Genomic DNA, 20,141 nt, shown 5'->3' on the forward strand with positions numbered 1-20,141 from the left:
TAGGATTACAGGTGTGAGCTGCCTGGCTCAAATTTATTAAATTTATTATTATTTTTAACACATGTCAGCATCTTTAGTTCTTTCTTTGGAATTCACTCCCTTATGAAGATCTTCATGTACATTTCAAGTTAATAATGCTTTTATGCTTCTTTTTAAAATCATGTGGTGTGTTAAATGTGCCCCTACTTCTAGCCAAATAGCCCAGCAAGGACTAAGTAGGGGAAAGCCAGGAGTCTGTAGCTTATGCCTATAATCCTAGGAATCTGAGATTTGAGGATCATGGCTTGAAGCTAGCCTCGGCAGGAAAGTCTGGGAGACTATTATCTCCAGTTAACCACCAAAAAGCCAGAGGTGGAGCTGTGCCCCAAGTAGCAGAGGGCCAACATGGAGCAAAAAACCTCAAAGACAGTGTCCAGGCACTGAATTCAAGACCCAGGTCCAACACAAAATTCCTGATGTTGTGGGATGAACACATTAATTCACACTATCGTTTACTTTGAACTTTACAAACTTTATTAAATAATTGGTATTGCTAAGTTATATACAGTATTTAAACTATGTTTCCCTAGATATATTTTTCCCCACAAAGAGTAGATGAAAAGTAAACATATATATATATAAACTTGAACCTTCAGAATGGGAACATAGGAAGAACTTTTCAGTACAGTGAACATTCCCCCACTCCAATTATATACATCCCATCTCACCTTCAAAAGGAAACTACATAACAAAAGCACTTAAATGATAACTTGGAGACGTATGAACATGGTTTTATACACACACACACACACACACACACACACACACACACACACACACACACACACACACACAGAGCTCTCAAAATCTGTATCCTGTCTCACATAAGTGATCTATAAAACTAAAGAATGGAGATGGCCACCTTCAGGCAGCTGCTATACTCCTACAGAATGACCATGGTGGCATGCAGTAAGACCTTGAGGTAAAGAATGAACAATCTTGGAGACTCAGACACAAGAGTAATATAGATGATAGAGAATTTGAGTCATATAGACTTAAAAGAAACATCGGGAACTGCATTCCTGGACAAGTCAGTTAACTTAAAGAAAAAACAGGTGAGGGGCTGGGAAGGTGGCTCAGTGGTAGAGCGCTTGCCTTGCATGCCTGAGGCCCTGGGTTTGATTCCTCAGCACCACATAAGCAAAAGTAAAAAGCCGGAAGTGGCACTGTGGCTCAAGTGGTAGAGCGCTAGCCTTGAGCTGAAGAGCGGAGGGACAGCGCCCAGGCCCAGAGTTCAGGCCCCACAACTGTATCCCCCCCCCCCAAAAAAAAAGAAAAAGAAAAAAAGAAAAAACAGGTGAGACGTGCACTTATGCATATCTAGCAAGTCTAAGAACATACTTCCTTGTGGTGTTGTTGTTGTTATTGCTGTTGTTGTTTTTGCCAGTCCTATGGCTTGACCTTAGGGCTTGGGCACTTGTCCCTAAGCTTCTTTTGCTCATTCTATCACTTGAACCACAGCACCACTTCTGGCTTTTTCTGGTTATGTGGCACTGAGGAATCAAACCCAGGCTTCATGTATGCTAGACAAGCACTCTACCACTAAGCTACATTTCCCAGCCCAGTGCTTGTCTTTTGATGCTGACTAAATTTGAAAATTTTTATAACATAATACAAGTAATAGAAGTAGCTCAGGATCCTAGCTACTCAGAAGGCTGAGATTTGAGGATTACAGTTTAAAGCCAGCCCAGGCAGGAAAGTCCATGAGACTCTTATTTCCAAGGAACCAATGAACAGCTAGAAGTGGAACTGTGGCTCAAATGGTAGTACACTAGTTTTGAGCTAAAAAGCTCAGGGACAGTGCCCAGGCCCTGAGTTCAAGCACCAGGCCCAGCATGCACACACACACACACACACACACACACACACACACACACACACACACACACACACACACACACACACACACACACACACACACACACACACACACACACACACACACACACACACACACACACACTCTCTTCCAGAACCATGCTGTCAAACACAGACCTTCTCTTTTTCTCTTCAATGCTGAGGATGAAGTGCAGGGCCTCCTGCATGCTAGGCAAGCGATGGACCACTGAACCACACCCAGCACCAGGACTTCGTCTGATGAACTACAAGAAGTGAGACTATTTTGAAGAGCAAGTAACTTGGGCCATTTTTTTATTATTTAAAATGAATAACAAATACCTTGGGTACTTATTTATTAAAAAAAAAGAAAGGGTGGTCATATTTTGTTACATAGTTAAGAAAACAAGGCACACTACTTGAAAAGAAGGAAACAAATTATGGGAAGATATTGCTGATACAATATGATGGTCTATCTTTAAATTGAAAGGCCAGACCCTCTTTCCATATGAGTATTACCATGTATTTTAAAATGGAATGGATTTTGTTTTCAGTTAGAAAATGAGAGAATAATAGAATGCATAGAACCTTTAACAGGAACACAAAGGGTTTGGGGAGAAAATATTCTGGCTGCTTTTGATAGAATTTTCCATAAAATGAATTATTTTCTAGAATAGTAATAAATTTGTGTTCTCTCTAGCTTTTTAAATTTTGCTCACCGTGTCCTTGCTTTTCCCCTGGTCTCTGCTCACAAGGGGTTCCATTCTTATATAATACCACAATGAAATGACAAGACAGATGTCAGTAGTTAAGAGACTAACCACCAATAGCTTTGGGCTGTTATACACCTGAGAACCATGGAAAGAAATCCCCAGGGTATGAATGTGGTGTTGAGAAAATAAATTTCCTGCTCCATTCCTGCAACCTGAAGAACTCAGGAAGGTGCCTATGAAAAACTGCTGGAATGGATCACTTTAAAGTGCTCTGTCTTATTTTAGCTTAGGGTTTACACTATGGGCATGAGGAGTTGGTGTTTTGGTGTTTTCTTTGTGTGCGTGCACGCGCGTGTGTATACATTTGCCTGTGTGTGCATCGTACATGCTGATAGTCGAGCTTAAACTCAGGGCATTGTGCTCTCCCTTAGCTGTTTCACTCTATGCTGGTACTCTCCACTTGAGTCACAGCTCCACTTTTATCTTTTTGTTGGCTAACTGGATATAAGAATCTCAGAGACTTTCCTCGTGGTATTGGCTTTCAATCTCCATCCTTAGATCTCAGCCTCCTGAGTATCAGCAAGGCTTACAGGCCTGAGCCACCATTGTTGGCTTTGTTTGGGGGGTTTTCTCTTTCATTTGTGTGCAAAGATAATCAAGGTGTCCCCAGGAACCTCTCCATCTTTTCTAATAGTGAAGTCAGTGTGCCTCTGAGTGAACTTGAGTTTCAAAACATGAAGGGGATCCTTCATTTCGCCCCAGGACTCACATAATCACTGTAATGCGCAGGGCAGTCCATTGTTAGGGTGTTGTTCAGGAACACTGAGACTTTTGCTTACACTAAACTGGCCCAAGTGCAACATCTTAATTTTCATTCATCACCCAATTTCTTTACGGGAATGAATTGCTACAGTAATATTTAAAATAGGTTATGAGAGGCTATATTCCAGGGTCTTGCCATAAATGTACAAAAATCTCTAATGTAAGAAGCATTCTTTAGTCTCCTTTTAAAAACAAGTAAGCTCTTTGCTAGGATGAATCTCCTGGATAACATGGGAATGAATGTTCTTGCTTGTCTTCAAGTATGGGAATACTGGCATGGCTATTGTGTTTAAAAAAACAAACAAATTTTCAAGCAAGATCGACATACATGAAACGTGAAGTCGATCGGCATGGGGAAAGGCATTGCTAATCTGCTTAGATTTGCTAAAGTCCAGTCCTGGCTATATGATCAGCAGTTCAAAATGTGCTGTCAAAGAAAGTGTGTTTTCTTTTTTTTACACCTCTTGTTGTTATAAAATTGTTTGGATCTGGTGCATTATAAAACATCTCATGAGTATCTGTAACTTATGAGCCTAAGAAGGAGTTCATTTCGGCAACTCTTGTTCCAGCTCTTACTAGGCAAAGCTGCTTGAACTGAGACACTGAAATTTTTCCCTTAGAGACTGGACAATATTTTGCTGATTGGGTGATGGCCCCCTCCAAAGATAGCCATTCAGTTTGTCGGAGTCATCATATGCTGTCAGATACGGGGACAGCCCAAGTTTGCTGTTTATTGGCTCTTTTGGGGGGCATGGAGTATTTGATGGACAGGATATGTCCCCACCGACATCTTCAGCAAAGTCAGCACCTGAAAGCTTGTCAGATTTCCTCAAACGGCTCTGGGCCAACTCCAGCTCCACCTCGTCTTCCTCTGATTTGATTTCTACATAATCATCTTCGTCTCCCTCGATCTCTTTGAAATTGGAAAAATAGTTCTGGGCTGCTATTTGGGCATGGAAGGGTAAGTTTCTATTCACGACTAGAACTTTCTGAGAGTCTTGCAGCGTGAGATCAGAGCCTTTGTCACTGTCCTGTTGGCAGGAGTCCCCCATGCTGGGCAGTGAATCCTGGTGACTTTCGCACCTGGAACTTTGGTGTACTGATGGCAGCTGCTTCTTTTCCATGTCCCCAGGGTAGTTGATGGAGTCCTGGGATTTGTTTATCAAGATCGATGAGGAAGAGTGGGACCTGTTGTAAGGCTGAGGTTTACTGAGGCCTTTCCGCCCCAGGGAGTTGTAAAGCTGGCCCTGACACAGATTCTCTTTGTGCGGCTGCCTAACCACCACACTGCATCGCTGCGTGGAGCCTAGCAGAGGCTCGGAGACCTGAAGAGAAGGCACGGAGCAGGCTGCAGACAGCTGTCTGGGAGTCCTTTTAGAACTCATCTCTAATGTGGGATAGTTTGATCTCAAGTCTTGTTCTGGCCGGGGAGAGAAATCGGCTAACTCTCCATTACTGTAGGTTGAATTCCACAGCCAGTCTTCACTGGCACGCTGGGCCTGGGCAGGAGACGAGGCCCGGAGAAGGGACGTTTCTTGTGTGGCAGTCCAGCCATCCTTCTGAATTTTAAGGGGGGTCTCCCTGAACACAATTTGGTCATACAGTTGGGAATATTCAGCGATCCGGGCACCTGCAAGGCAAATATTGAGACATTAAATATGTGTAGGATTATTCCTACGTACAAAGATTAAAATATATGAATGGAGTATCTCAGCCAATATACTTTTGAAAAAAAAACAAACCTTTAAGATAGAACAGACTGTGTGTGTGTGTGCGCACGCGCACACGTGCACGCACAGATATTGAGGCTCAAACTGAGGGCCTCTCACTCTAGCTCAATTTGTATGTTCATGGCTGGCATTCTACCACTAGAACCACTCTTCTAGTCAAACATTTTGCTTGTTAATTATAGAGTTTCAAGATCTATTCTATCCAGGGTGGCTTTAAACCATGATCTTCCAGGCCCTAGCTTCCTGAGTAACTAGGATGACTTAGACAGGACTTAATTTAGACTTAACTTAGGACTTAGAAGTGAAGTGTGAGGACGAGTAACACAAGCAAACAAACTAACAAAACAACACACAGTTTAATAAAAAATCAAAATGTCACTGCAAAGTTCATGACATCAGATCAAAGTCTGCATTGTTTTATCTCAAAAGCAGGTTTACACGTGTCCATCCTCTGTAATGAAAATTTTCCATGCTCTTTATAAAGCATAGAACAGTGTCAGTGCTGAAAGTAGGTGTACTAAAACAAGAGTATCAGCCACCACTTAAGTTCCAGTCAATAAATAAGAACTCATGTGTCACTAAGAAAAACCAAGCGCCAGGCACTGGAGGCTCACGCCTGTAATCTTAGCTACTCAGGAGGTTGAGATCTGAGGACCGCAGTTTGAGGCCAACCCTGGGAAGTCCATGAAACACTTATCTCCAATAAACTATTCAGAAAAAGCCAGAAGTAGCACTGTGACTCAAGTGGTAGAGTGCTAGCCTTGAGCAAAAGAAGCTTAAGGACCGGCAAAAAGAAAAAGCAAAAACAAGAGAGCCATGTGTTATAATCTTAGCTGTAATCCTGCTACTCAGGAGGCTGAGATCTGAGGATCACCATTCAAAGCCAGCCCAGGCAGGGAAATCTGTAAGTCTTTTTATCTCCAATAAATTACCAAAAAAGCTTGAAGTAGAGCTGCAGCTCAAATGGTAGAGCACCACCTTTGAGCCGAAGAAGCTCAGAGACCACATCTAGGCCCTCAGTTTGAGCCCCAGGACTGGCAGAAAGAGAAAGCAAGAGCTGGGATGCAGTGGCCATGCCTTCTTCTCACCACTGCTCCTTGCTCTCAGATTTCTAGGGAAGTCAGTCTCCAGGTTCCCAGCCAGCCCTCTGGGCCCCTCATGCCAAGGGGACACCTTCCCCCAGGACTTCCAAGCCCCACAGATTGACTAGCTCATGTCTCCTTTCCCACCCCAAGAAGCCAAGCAAGAAAGCCTGTCTTCCAAACCTTTCAGAGGGAAACTCTAATCCGCATGCTCAGCTATCTCAGCTCTCCAGTGCATCCTGGTGCTAGCTCCAGGGCAGGACTTGAGTTTCTGACACTTACTAACCCGCAGGAGGCCATGCTCCCTGCAGCCCACTTCTGAGCACAGACAATTATTTCTAAAGTTATCAACTGAACCATGATATGGGTAGAGCATTCTCCTGGGCCAGCATCCATTTAAGATCTGCCCCCACCCCGAAGCAGGCACCCACATGACTACCCTAGATTCAAAGAACTCCATGCACCCTCTGTTTTGCTTGGACCACAGCCAGTGTGAGCTCTGTGAAGGAGATCTATCCCAGCAAATGCCCCATGTCTTCTACTATTTCCTTTTTGGAGGGAATGAGGGACCTCAAACTATTGCTCATGGCTAGGGCTCCACCAGTTGAGCCACACCTCTCATTTGGCTTTTTTGCTGGTTTACTGGAGATGCGGTCTTTTAAGACTTCTGCTCCAGCTAGCTTTGAACTGTGTCCTCCAGCTTGCACAGCCTCAGCCTTCTGAGTATCTAGAATTACAGATGTGAGCCCCTGGAATCTAGCAATGCATTTTTTTCCCTCAAAGTATGAATATGTTTAGTAACCTATAATTATCAAACTATTCTTTAAATTTAAAATAAATGCTCCTAATCGAGTTTCTGCCATCTTCTCTATCTCTTTCTTTCTTATGCTGGTCTTGGGGCTTGAACTCAGGGCCTAAGTGCTGTCCCTGCGCTTTTTTGCTCAATGTTAGTGTTCTTCTACTTGAGCCATAGTTCTACTTCTGGGTTTTTGGTTGTTAGTTGGAGATAAAGAGTCTTATGGACTTTCCTGCCTGGAATGGCTTTGAATGGTGATCTTCAATCTCAGCCTCCTGAGTAGCTAGGATTATAGGCATGAACCATCAGTGCTCAGCCTTGTCATTTCTTTTGAGTCTGTCTCATTGAGAACAGAAACAACACGTTTTTGTAGTGTGCTCTTCAATCTCGCCCCTCCATCCTCACTTCAGCTCTCTGAGTTGAAGACAATTGCAACTTCTCATTATATAGCCTATATTTAGACCCAGCTCCTCAAGACAAAGAACACTTGTTTAGACATTTATAGTAACAGGAACTTCAAAAATCTGTTTTCTTTCTTTTTTTTAGAGGGGTGCTGCATTTGAACTCAGGGCCTCGCTGGCTATAATCAGGCATTCTACCCTGGAGCCAGACTTTCAGACCTCAGAAATTCCCTCTCAAATGGTATAGACAAAAAACTCAATAGCAAGCTGGGTGCCAGTGGCTTATGCTTGTCATCCTAGCTGCTCAGAAGGTCGAGTGAGATCTGAGGATCCAAGTTCAAAGCCAGCCTGAGCAGGAAAGTCCATGAGACTGAGCTCCAATTAATCACCAAAAAGACAGAAGCAGAGCTGTGGTTCAAGTGTTAGAGTACTACCCTTGAGCACAAAAGCTCAGGGTCAGTGTGTAGGCCCTGAATTCAAGCCCCAGGACTGACATAAACAACAACAACAAAGAAAACCGCAATATCAATGAAGATTTAGTAGTACCCTCAGAGAAAGCGTGTGTGAATGCTTACTTGAACACAGGCGTGCTGGGTTAGCCATCTTCGTGAACTATAAAACCCACATGAAGTTGGCTGGTTCTGTCCAAGCTATATACTGTCATCCCCACCCCCACCCCGGCCCCCTGAGCTGACCCTACAGCTCAATCCAGAAGGCTTGATGCTTTTATAAGGTTCCAATTTTGAGGAATGCAGAACTAACTACAAATGCTATACAATAAATGATTCCAGTATCAACATTTAATCATAAAGCCTTGTAACAATGACTGGCTGTGGTCTCCAGCCTAGCTGATCTGAAAAGAGGTATGTAAAAACTATCTATAGTATTTCTTCTGCCTGTATCCTCCCTCTCAGAATCTGTTCTCCCTTTGCTTAAACAGGTAAGTTCCAACATTGTGAGATTCCTGTACATGCCCTCTTTTACCTTGAATCCTTTCCTGATTTTTTTTAAAGTCTTAAGTATGTGCATCCATATGCATGTACCTTGTGCCACTGGTTAATTTGCATAGGCAAGCTTATTATTCTAGTTAGTCAATGAACTGGGATCTCATAGAGAATGATGAACGTTTTGCTCAACTTCCTGAAGAATACCAACCATAGTTCTAGGCAAATACTGCTATTAGCAACTACTGTATTATCCATATAACTTACTGACCTTTTCCACCTTTCTTACTCCCTTCTTTTAGTTCAACCAGAGGGTTTTAAATCAATGGATTTTCCTGGGGCCAGCCACAGAGTGGAAAGACAGTTTAGAAATTAGGTCACAGCAAGGAGGAGGTGGGGGGCAGTCAGGAAGACAGCTTTGTATTAAAAATGCTGCCTATAGAAAACTGAGAATGGGAAACTGTTTCTCTCTGGATGACAAAGAGTTGACAGTTTACCAATAGTGAGTAAATAAGTATCCCACTAGAAGATAATAGAGTGAGCTTAAGTTTGTTTGTTTGTTTGTTGGTTGGTGTGTGTGTGTGTGTGTGTGTGTGTGTGTGTGTGTGTGTGTGTGTGTGTGTGTGTGTGTGTGTGTGTGATTTTTTTTTTTGTCTTGCTGATCCTGGGGCTTGAATTCTGGGCCTGGGCAGTGTTCCTGAGCTTTTGTGCTCAAGGCTAGTGCTCTACTACTTTGAGAACAGCTCCATTTCTAGTTTGCTGGTGGTTAATTGGAGGTAAGAGTCTCACAGACTTTTCTGCCTGGGCTGGCTCTGAACTGCAATCCTCAAATCTTAGCCTCCTGAATAGTTAGGATTACAGGCGTGAACCACCAGTAACTGGTGAATTTAAGTTTTTTTTTTTATTTTTTATTTTTTGGGTTCGGTCATGGGGCCTGAACTCTGGGCCTGGGCACTGTCCCTCAGCTATTCAGCTCAAGGCTAGCGCTCTACCAATTGAGACACAGCTCCACTTCTGGCTTTTTTCTTTTTGCTTATGTGGTGCTGAGGAATTGAACCGAGGGCCTCAGGCATGCAAGCAAGTGCTCTACCACTGAGCCATCTTCCCAGCCCCCGAATTTAAGGTTGTTTAAAAAAATATTTATTCCTCTTTCTCTCTCTCTCTCCATATATATATGTATATATATATACATATATATGTATATATATAATATATATATATATATGTATTTCTGCTAGTTAGTACAGGGATTTGAACTCAGTGCCTCATGCTCTTCCTTGGTTCTTTATTCCCTCAGGGCTGGTTTTCTACCATTTCTGGCTTTTGGTGATTAATTGGTGATCAGAGTCTCTTCTCAAGTTTGTTTGCCCAGTCTGCCTTTGAACTATGATCCTCAAATCTCAGCTTCCTAACTAGGATTACAGATCACCAGTACCTTGGCTAAGTTTTATTTATTTATTTATTTATTTATTGTCTCGGCTTGACCACCTATGAAGGTGAATAACTTGTATGTTGCCAGCAGGACCTAGACAAGCTTACAAGGCACAGACTGCAACTGAACCAGAACACAGGTAGCTGGAGTCCGATGCTGCGGCCTGGAAGGCCTAGCAGTAGTGGGCTGGGTGGAGTTTTCCCGGGTCCTTTGTTCTGGTACTTGCATTCTTTGTAGACCATATACATGAGTGCAGTGTGAGAATGTTAGGGTTGTCTCTGGTTGATTTCCCACTTTTGAAGGCTCTTAAGTTGAAGACTTCAGATCAAAACTGTGATGTAATCTTTGCCAAAGGAAATCATCAAACTTGCTCTTTCCAAGAGAGAGGATTAAAATCCACATTTCTCATGTTGCCTGAGATGTAGGCAAAAGCATGAACCGGTGCCTACCCTAACTCTGTACAAGGAGGAAGGAACATCGCTCCAGTATGTACGGAGTTTCCTACATGTGAAATGTCACCTAACACATGGGAGCCCAGGGGCCTCCTTGATCGTGAAGACGCTGAGGAGGGGAGTCTGACTGTGTGTGGTGGCCAGCGGGCCCCAACAGGCTCCAGAAAGGGGGCCACTAGACCTGGTTGGGAGATTTATAGGCAGAAATCTGACCTGGGGCCGGTAGACCCTGGGTAGAGAGTTCAATAAAGATGCTGGAGAGTTTCAGCAGGTGAATAGAGCACAACACCGAGAGCAAGCTCCAGGCAAAGTGGCCAGGCCCATGCGCAGAAGTCTGGAGAATCGGTTCAGGCGGCGACCACGTCCTGTGCCCAGATAAACAAGAAAGAGAAAAGGCGTCGTCACGTCAACGGATCGAAAGCCTAGTGGGCACAGGAAGTGGTCTCCGTCACCCAGGTGGATCTAATCCAGTAGCGGGGAAAGGTGGCCGGCCCTGGGCAGGAGACCAGGGAAGGCTGCACTCTCAGAAGATGCCCTGGGAGGAATCTCCCCTTTGCCGGGAGGATGTTAGCAGCAGCCCTGCCATGTCAAGGAAGGACCCAGAAACAATGAGAAATGATCCCATGGGATCCCAAGAAGACACCAGAAGGCAAAACAAAAAGAACAAAAGTGAAGCAGAGAAAACCCAAAGCCAAAGCCACTCAGTGCTTAAAAAGTTAAGTCTTAATCATTTAGCTGAAGGATCAGACGATTAGAGGTTTGCTTTTTTTTCTTTCTTTCTTCTTTTTGGTGTGTACGCTGGCACTGGGTCTTGAACTCAGAGCTCTGCGCTCTTACTTGGCTTTTTCCGCTCAAGGCTAGTGTTCTACCATTGGACACATACCTCCATTTCCAGCTTTTTGCTGGCTAATTGGAGAGAAGAGTCTTTCAGATGTATCTACCCAGGCTGGCTTTGAATCCTCACAGCTCAGCCTCCTGAAGAGCTAGGATTATAGGCATGAGCCACCAGAGCTCAGGGTGGGTTTCCATGAGCATTTTGTATTGATATGGATGACACATACTCCAAACAACCTGGCCCAGGAAATGAGATTACTGCTGCTTCAACGCTGGTCTGCTGGCATGAGCCACTGCTTGCCAGGAACCTCGGATTCTGTGAAGTACCAGCCTGCATCCTCAGTGGCTGCAACTACCACCTCATACTCATATTTCTAAAACCACTGTGCCTCACCCAAGTACTCCTGGGGCTGGAGCCCAGTCATTCGCTCTAAGTACTAACAAGCCAGCCCAGCAGCCTTGGCATGGAGAAAGAGACAGATTATTTTTCAGCACATTATTGTAAGGAAAAAAACGTTAATGTCACCTAGACTCTCTCTCTCTCTCTCTCTCTCTCTCTCTCTCTCTCTCTCTCACACACACACACACACACGCATACACACACACACATACACACTCACACTTAACCTTAATTTTACTAAAAACAACGCAAAGCATCTATAAAACCTCTCAGGCATCCATTCCAAGCTTTTACTTGCCCATCTGGCTGGGAATTTTACTGAGGATTAAATCTTTTGACAATTCTTAAATACTTCCAAACTTAAAATCCTTTCAAATTCTTATCACAGAACTGGTGACTTCACTTAGAATGGAGAGAATCCACTTCTTCCTCTCCGATTTCCATGAACATAAAGTCAATTTCAAAGAAAGGAGCTTAGTGGCCTCTGTTTGTCTAGTGAAAGCACTGATGCATCCAAACATGCTCCTTCATTATAAGCTAATTTAGTGATGGTGGATTTGTTTTGAGACAGAGTCTATGTATCCCAGGCTGACCTGGACCTTTTTTTTTTTTTTTTTTTTTTTGCCAGTCCTAGGGCTTGAACTCAGGGCCTGGGCACTGTCCCTAACCTTTTTTTGCTCAAGACTAGCACTCTACCACTTGAGCCACAGTGCCACTTTTGGCTTTTTCTGTGGCACTGAGGAATCGAACCCAGGGCTTCATGCATGCAAGGCAAGCACTCTACCACTAAGCCACATTCCCAGCCTGGCCTGGATCTCTTGATATTCCTGTCTTAGCCTTCCCAGTATTGAGATTCCAGGAGAGCATCACCATGCCCAGCTCATTTTGATTTTTTACTTAAAAATTTATTTGGACACTATTGCGCTTTGTACTCAACATTTTGTGTTTGCTAGGCAGGTGCTCTACTGCTTCAGCCATGCCTCCAGGCCTTTAAGCTTTAGTGAATTTTCAGAGAGGGTCTTTTACTTTTCTCCAGGCCAGCTTCAGACTGTGAGCGCCGCCACCCCCCTCCCCAGTAGCTGGGATTACAACGCCCAGTCACAGCACCCAGCCTTGACTTTTAATTGGAAAACTGGCTTCCTTTTTTATCCATACTAAAATGGAAAGTCAAGGGTAGGATTTATTAAAATATGATGGAAGGCCTCATGGTTTTAAAATGCAGCTTCTCAGGCCTAACCCCAGAAATCTCTGTGTCTGGAGATGAAAAGCTCCTCAGATGAGAACTATAACTCCCCCTAGGACTTTTCTATTGCATTTAACTATTATGTGCTTTATTCACACCTAGGCTGTCCCCTTGATCAATCTTACATTCTGTCCTTCAAAGAAAAAAAGCTGAGACATGAATCACTCTTAGAATGCTGACCTTACCAATATGAACCCTAAGACCCTAGTTATGTCCCACAAAGAATTAAATTTCTGGGAAGCATAAATGAGAATACCAAATTCGATACTGTTAAATGCATGAGAGTAGCTGTTTGTAAAACTCCAAGAGAGCTAAAGTGTGTGACAGAACAGCTGGGCTGTCATGGTACCACCAGACAGGTGCAAAACTACTCCTCTATGTCTTAGCAGAAGTTGGTACCTTCACTGGCACTTTGAAGTAAGGACCAACTCCATCTATCCCCATTCCACTTCCCAACCTTCAGAGATTTTGTTTGTTTATTTAATTTACTTATGTGTCAGTCATGGTGCTTGAACTCTGGGCCCAGGCTAGCACTCTACCACTTGAGCCACAGTGCCATTTCCGGTTTTCTGGTTGTTAATTGGAGATAAGAGTCTCACAGACTTTCCTGCCTGGACTGGCTTTGAACTTTGATCCTCAGATCTCAGCCTCCTGAGTAGCTAGGATTACAGGCCTGAGCCACTGGCACTGGGCCTTCAGAGCTTTTATAAGCCTGACACACTGCCATTACATAGGGAAAGCTCTAGGCAACACTAGTTAAAACTTATACTGCCTTTTCTTTTCACACTTTGGGTCTGTCTGCTGTCCCTACTCTCTTCTTGGTGCCAGTAGTGGGACTTAAACTCAAGACCTCATATTCTCACCTCTTTTCATGGTGCTCTGCCACTGGAGCCATGCCTCACTTCCAGCTTTTTGCTAATTTGAGATAAGAGTCTCACAGACTTCCTTGCCCAGCCTGGCTTTGAACAGTGAGCCTCAGATCTCAGCCTCCTTGAGTAGCTAGGATTATAGGCATGAGCCATTGGCACCCAGCTAGGTAAACTGCTGAATCTCTAGTGTCAGTGTTATGTGAGTACAAAAACTGTAAGAACAACCCACTCTACGGCTTGTGTAATTCATTGGAGGGGGAGAGGAAGAGTACCAATGGCCTTGGGGGAATGAGGGTTAGAATCTGCCTTCCTGTGACAGAAGGAAGGAAGAAAATCTGCACAGACATACCAATGGCAGGCCCTCCTTGTCTCTTCTCTTCCAAGATGGCTGCCAAGTCTTTGTGCACGGGTTTCTGATGCTGGCTGGCCAGGGGCTGCTCCAAGTCTGGATTTCTCACTTTCAAAAGCTGATTGGCCTTCTTGATCTTCTGGCTGTATTGTCTCGCCATCATGAAGACCCTGCTCTTGGTCTTATCTGTGGCATCCACCCCAGGGTCAGGGGTGTCCGTGTCTGTTTGGGGGAGACCGTCACTGACCAGGTCATAGATGCTGTCCACCAGAGGCATTTCGCTGGCCAGGGAGGGGCGACTGAGGCCCGCAAAGGAGCCTTCTGCGCAAATCTGGTCTTCCTGCAGGGAGCCGTTGGCCCGGCTAGTTCTGGCAGCCCTGCTCTTTCCAGGAGACAGAATGGCCTGGCTCTCAGGAAGGGCCAGGGCAGATGGTGTCCGCCCCACCTCCCTGCTCAGTTTAGGGGTGCTCTCCATGTGCCGGCTGCCCTGCACATCATCCTTGCTCACGGGAAACGCTGCGAGGAGTCGGTCTCTCGCTTTGTCTTCATTTTTCTTGATGTAGTTTTCGAGATCATTCCAGATTTCATCCACTTCTTCAGACAGTTTGTCGGACAGAGCTTTATCGGCCACGGACAAGTTGCAGGGAGGAGAGCTGTAGAGCAAGCTCAAGTAGTTATTCTCCTCGGAGGGCCCCTGGGGGTACGGGGTGTCATCCTCACTGAACTGGAGGCTGTCCTGGGAGACGAACGGCCTCAGGCTGTCGCAGCAGGCAAAGTCAGCATCCAGCCCCAGAAACGAGCCCCTCTTGGGTCTCTTTAGGCTGCCGCAGGTGGGGTCCCGCGATGGGGGCGCGGGGAGCCCTATGGTGTCGTACACGTTCTCCCCCCTCTCCTCCTCTGGCGCGGGCTGCGTTGGGGCGCTGTCTCTCTGGGTTCTGTGGTCAGCATGCTTCTTTGAGAAGGTTAACTCTGGGGTGCTCTTGGGGCGCAGGGAGTCCCTGGCTGGTTTGGGTGGCGTGGATTCGGCTTCTCCCCGCTTGGCCACGATCTGCTTCAAGTCTTCATAGCTGATGTTGTCGTAGACGTGGTCAATGTCATCAATCGTCAGCTCGATCGATGACCCAAAGGGGGTCGCCAGCCCCTCCCTCCCTTCGCTGTGAGCGCCCCCGTTCTGCAGGCCCCCCTGGACGTCGCACTGACAGCTGTCACTGTCCCGCATTCTTATCTCCGGAGGGCACGTGTTGCTCTCCCCGGCACTGCTGGCCCGCCGGACAGTCCTGTGAGCGGAGCCCGGGCTCTCGGCGTACTCCATCTGTCCCAGATGCCAGCTGCAAGGGCGGCTGACCGCGCTCTCCTCCCCCAGCCGGGCCGAGTTGAGATCGGAGGAGGAAAAGGATGGCACGAACATCTGGTAGTCGTCTTCCTCGTCGTCGTTCTCGTGGGGGGGACGGCGGCTGGGGAACAAGGCCTGCCTGATCTGGTGGTCCGTCCAGATGTGTCTGACAGCGCTGCCCCCTCGGAGCATGGACAGGAAGGCGGAGCTGGGCTGGCTGCTCCTGGGGGCTGGGGCCGGGCCTGCGGGTGTCAGCGGCACCGCGCCTTCGCCTTCCGCTCTGCAAACCTGAGGACACACAACAGCCAGTGAACCAGAGCAGCCTGGGGAAGGCACTCCACCTGGGAAATGTCTCCTCTCCTTAGCTATGTCCTGCGCCACGGGACAGCACTAGTCTCCAAGAAAACCATGGAGACATAGGTAGTTTTAATAGAGTTGAAAAGCACTTGAGATAGTTGGGGGAAAAAAGGGGCAGCAAGGACAGAGTTAATGTTTATTTACAAGCGACTCTCACTGGTAATCTGTAATTATTTGTAATCACTGTATGAATGACACCAGACTCTCTGAGTCTAGGCTACACCTGATGTCAGTAACTTGCTCTAGATAACCAGTACTAAGGCTAGGACTCCAACTCAGATCTGACCCCCAAGCCATCACCCCAGTGTAGGAGACCAGCTAGGGATGGAGAGTTGGGACTCGGGGTGTGGCTCAGTGGTAGAGCAATTCCCTAGCACACACAAGGCCTTGGGTCTGATCTTCTGCAGTGTAAAACCAAGGGCCCCTCTTCCACCAAACTTTCAGAAAACTCTGGCAAAGGCAACTCAGTCCTACGTGTATTTGGCAAAGTATCTTTGTTGTATAAATGAATGCACAGAGCTGTCCACAGCCATGATATCTAGCTTCTGCTCAAGACTTCCTTCCTTCTTTCCTTCCTTCCTTCCTTCCTTCCTTCCTTCCTTCCTTCCTTCCTTCCTTCCTTCCTCCCTTCCTTCCTCCCTCCCTTCCTCCCTTCCTCCCTTCCTTCCTCTCCTCCTTGCTCTCTTTCTTTCATGTATCAACACTAGGGCTTGAACTCAGGGCTGTAATCCTTGCTTGGCACTTTTGCTCAGGCCTCCCTTGTGTCATTTTTCTGGATAAGTGGAGATAAGAGTCCCATGAACTTTTTTGCCCAGGCTGTCTTTGAACTGTGATCCTTAGATCTCAGCCTCCTGAGTAGTTAGGATAATAGCAGTTGCAATAACCAGTGTGAGCCACCAGAACCTAGTGAAAACAGGGTTTTATAACTTGGGACCTTTAATTTGGAGGAAAGGTTTGAACCCAGGGTGCTGTGCATGGCAGGCAAGTATTCTAACTCAGCCCTTGGAACTTTTCCTAATGTAGCTTGTGCAAAAAGAAGTGGATTACCCCTCACCCCTCCTTTTTTTTGGGGGGGGGTCCGGTCGTGGGCCTGACCTCTGGGCCTGGGCGCTGTCCCTCAGCTCTTCAGCTCAAGGCTAGCGCTCTACCACTTGAGCCACAGCACCACTTCCGGCTTTTTTCTTTTTTCTTATGTAGTGCTGAGGAATCAAACCCAGGGCCTCATGCATGCAAGGCAAGCGCTCTACCACTGAGCCATCTTCCCAGCCCCTTTTCCCTCCTCTTCACAGGCAATTCATCTATATGCATCTTTCAGCACACCATTCTTTTCCTTTTCCAATGCTGGTGATCGAACCCAGGACCTTAGGAAGGGTAGGTAAGTTTTCTACCACTGAGCTACAGCTCCATCCCAGACATAGCCTTCTCAGCCTCTGTCTTCCCCTTTTATCAGAAGAAGAACCATAACCATAAAGCGGTTTCCTTTTTTTTCAAATATTATCATATTTCTTATATCAGCCGAACCACATTCTTAGTTGTAATTTTTCTTTTCTTTATTTATTTTGGCAACATGGAGGTTTGAACTCATAGCCTTATACTCTCCTGGCAGGTGCTCTACCTCTTGAGCCCAATGTCCCCAATGCCCCACCTTTTCTTGCTTTTGTTACTTTTTGAATAGGGTTTTTGCTTTTTGCCCCAGCAGATCTGGATAGTGATCCTCCTATTTATGTCTCCTGTGTAGCTGGGATATAAGGTGCATCCATTACACCCAGCTTTTTGTTGGTTGGCTGAATCTTGTGGAGCCCCTCCATTTCCCCCCACCTTTGTTTTTGTGCCAGGCTGGCCTCTTAACTGCAATCTTCCTGAACTTCACCTCCAGAGTAGCTAGGATTACAGGGACGGGCTGTTGTGCTTGGCTTTTTATTGTTACTATCATTATCAGCATTATGTTGTTAGGGTTTTGAGCCAATGTTTTGCTCTAGTGTCTGAATTCTGGACTCAGGTTTACCCTTCTGCCTCAGATTCCTGAGAAGCTGGTACTCTAGGACTACATGGCCATGCCTGGTTAGATCAAATGCTAAGAAGGGGCTCCTATTCCTAGTCATTGAAGGAGATAAATGAGAAGAGCTTTGAGGAGCTATACTTAGAAACAAGGCAGATGGTAACAGGAGACAGATCACACTGCTTTGCAGCTAGTATTAACTCCCCAAGGTGAGGTTAGAGCTCCTCAGATGAAACGTAGGCCAAGGGCCAAATGGACATTTGCTTTAATTCCAAGAGATGAAGGGGACAGGGAGGAGAGACTTGATAAGGATGCTTTCTCTCCTAATCAAATGTAAATAGTGACAAGTGGAAGATGAATACAAAGTATAAAACCTAAGATTTCTACAACATAATTGTTTCCACTGGACATCCAGGCTGGGATGCCAACATACTCTGTCTAAGGACAGAGTGAAGATAAAGGCTACAAAGAACATTTCCAAAGAAATGAGGGGCCAGAGGCTGGTGGCTGACGCCTATAATCCTAGCTACTCAGGAGGCTAAGATCTGAAGATCATAGTTCAAAGCCAGCCCAGGCAGGAAAGTCCGTGAGACTCTTATCTCCAATTAAACATCAGAAAACTGGAAGTGGATCTGTGTTGCTCAGGGACAGTGCAGGTTCTGAGTTCAAGCCCTATGTTTGTCAAAAAGAAAAAAAAAGAGGCAATGAGAAACCTTACCTTCTGGATGTCTTGTGCTGTTCCTGAAAAAGAAAAGAGAAGAAAGTCTGAGAATTACAAATATATGGCTTCTGCAAGTGAGCACTAATATTTTTATATAGGACTTACACACTTACTGCTAACAACAGAAGCTTAACAACTCTTGGCCCTTTGGATGTAGTTTTCACAAACCTCGCTCAGCGAGCCCAGCTGCATAGCCTGTACTCCAGAAACATGCTTCCTAACAAAAATACATACAACCTGGGAAAGCATGTCCATGCCTTTAGCCATGAGAATCACAAGAATGCAGGAGAGTGCTCCTGTTGTTTTCAGACATTTCAATTGTGTGTGTTTGCAAATGTGTGTATGTGCTAGGATATGGACTTGAACTCAGGACTTCACCCTCCCACTTGGTCTCACTTGGCTTTTCTACTGGAGGGTGGCACTTTACCACTTGAGCCACAGCTCTATTTCCAGCTTTGTGCTGGTTCACTGGAAATAAGTTTCACAGCTTTGTTTGCCTGGGCTGCCTTTGAACTGCGATGCTCAGATCTCAGACTCCTGAATAGTAAGGATTACATGTGTGAGTCACCAGCAACCCAATCATTTAACTGGTCTTAACTGAAAGGTCCAACCTTTTTCCTGCGTTTCCTTGGCCCTGTGCTATGGAAAATTCACACAGTCGCATAGAGACAATGACAGGCATCTCATCCTTACAAGGTGCTACTTTTAAAAGCAAGTGCCACAAATTCTTCCTGATGTTCATCTTTCCAGGTCCTGCTTCTACCCACCGTACCCATCACAGGGCATCGGTTGCTCTTGCTGGTTTTCTAAGCAAAGATGCAACATGCAACCTTGCATTGTCTGTAGAATACATGAACATGCTTGCTTGTAGATATTGACTTCATGCTTTTTAATAGCAGTGCTGTATTGCATTATATGTATGGATATACCATCATTTATTTGGTTGCTGTCATACTACATAGGTGTTTTACCAAATACTCAATTACAACTGCTTCAAAGAATACCAACACATGTGGGGAATCCCATGCTTGGGTGAGTACTTTTATTTAGGCCTATAGTGAAATTTGTTGGGTCAAGGGCAAATAACCATTATAAATTTAAATAGATATTAGATACTTTTTTCCATAAGGGCTGTAAAAATGTACCCTCCCACCAGTAATTTTTCAGTTCCTGTTTTCCTATATCTTTTGGCCAAGTTTGTAGCTCCTCCGTCTCCACTCACCTCATTTAAATGAATGGGGTTTCAGATTCCTAATGAGGGTGAATGTTCCAAAATGTCATGCAGTTTGTGTTTCCTTTGTGAAATTGTCATATGTGTATGCACATTCTTTTGCCTGTTCTTTTTGTTGCATGGGATTTCTTTATATAGGGAGAATAACTGCATGTACATCTATAAGCTAGACTAAAAATAACATATGTCATTTGACTGTATAGTTTGTAATGGGACAACTTTGCTGATAAAACTCAACCTTTCTGTAATCCATTCATCAACCAGGTCAATCTATAACTCATCTGCTCTTTGTTTTCTATGTCTGGTTTGACTTAGAATGAAACAGAATGAAAAACACAAATATACTTACCACTGCTCTTCAGAACTTTATGTGATCTTGAGGAAGGTTCTGGGAATAAATAAAGTCTCATTTGCAAACCAAATTTATTTTTTTCATTATAAATAAATTAGTCGCTTATTGACAGATTAACCAAGCTCTGGAAACTTCCTGTCACTAAATCACTAATTTACTCAGAGATATTTAGGAGCAAGAAACTCACTGTCAACATGGAAGGGACA

General features: G+C 45.1%; 1 protein-coding gene across 1 annotated transcript in view; it reads right to left on the reverse strand.

The window, feature by feature from the left end:
• Nucleotides 1-769: 769 nt before the first annotated feature.
• Plekhg1 (pleckstrin homology and RhoGEF domain containing G1) overlaps nt 770-20,141 on the reverse strand; it is a 194,333-nt gene continuing 174,961 nt past the window's right edge. The window contains exons 14-17 of the mRNA XM_070010950.1: nt 19,933-19,971; nt 18,350-18,372; nt 13,943-15,563; nt 770-5,040 (exon numbers count right to left, since the gene is read on the reverse strand). Coding sequence (XP_069867051.1) covers nt 3,986-5,040; nt 13,943-15,563; nt 18,350-18,372; nt 19,933-19,971 — 2,738 coding nt within the window. The 3' untranslated portion in view covers nt 770-3,985. The remainder of the gene's footprint in view (nt 5,041-13,942; nt 15,564-18,349; nt 18,373-19,932; nt 19,972-20,141) is intronic.

Source organism: Dipodomys merriami, unplaced genomic scaffold (assembly GCF_024711535.1).
Source record: "Dipodomys merriami isolate MVZ:Mamm:240054 unplaced genomic scaffold, mDipMer1.0.p SCAF_8, whole genome shotgun sequence".
Taxonomy (NCBI): Eukaryota; Metazoa; Chordata; class Mammalia; order Rodentia; family Heteromyidae; genus Dipodomys; species Dipodomys merriami.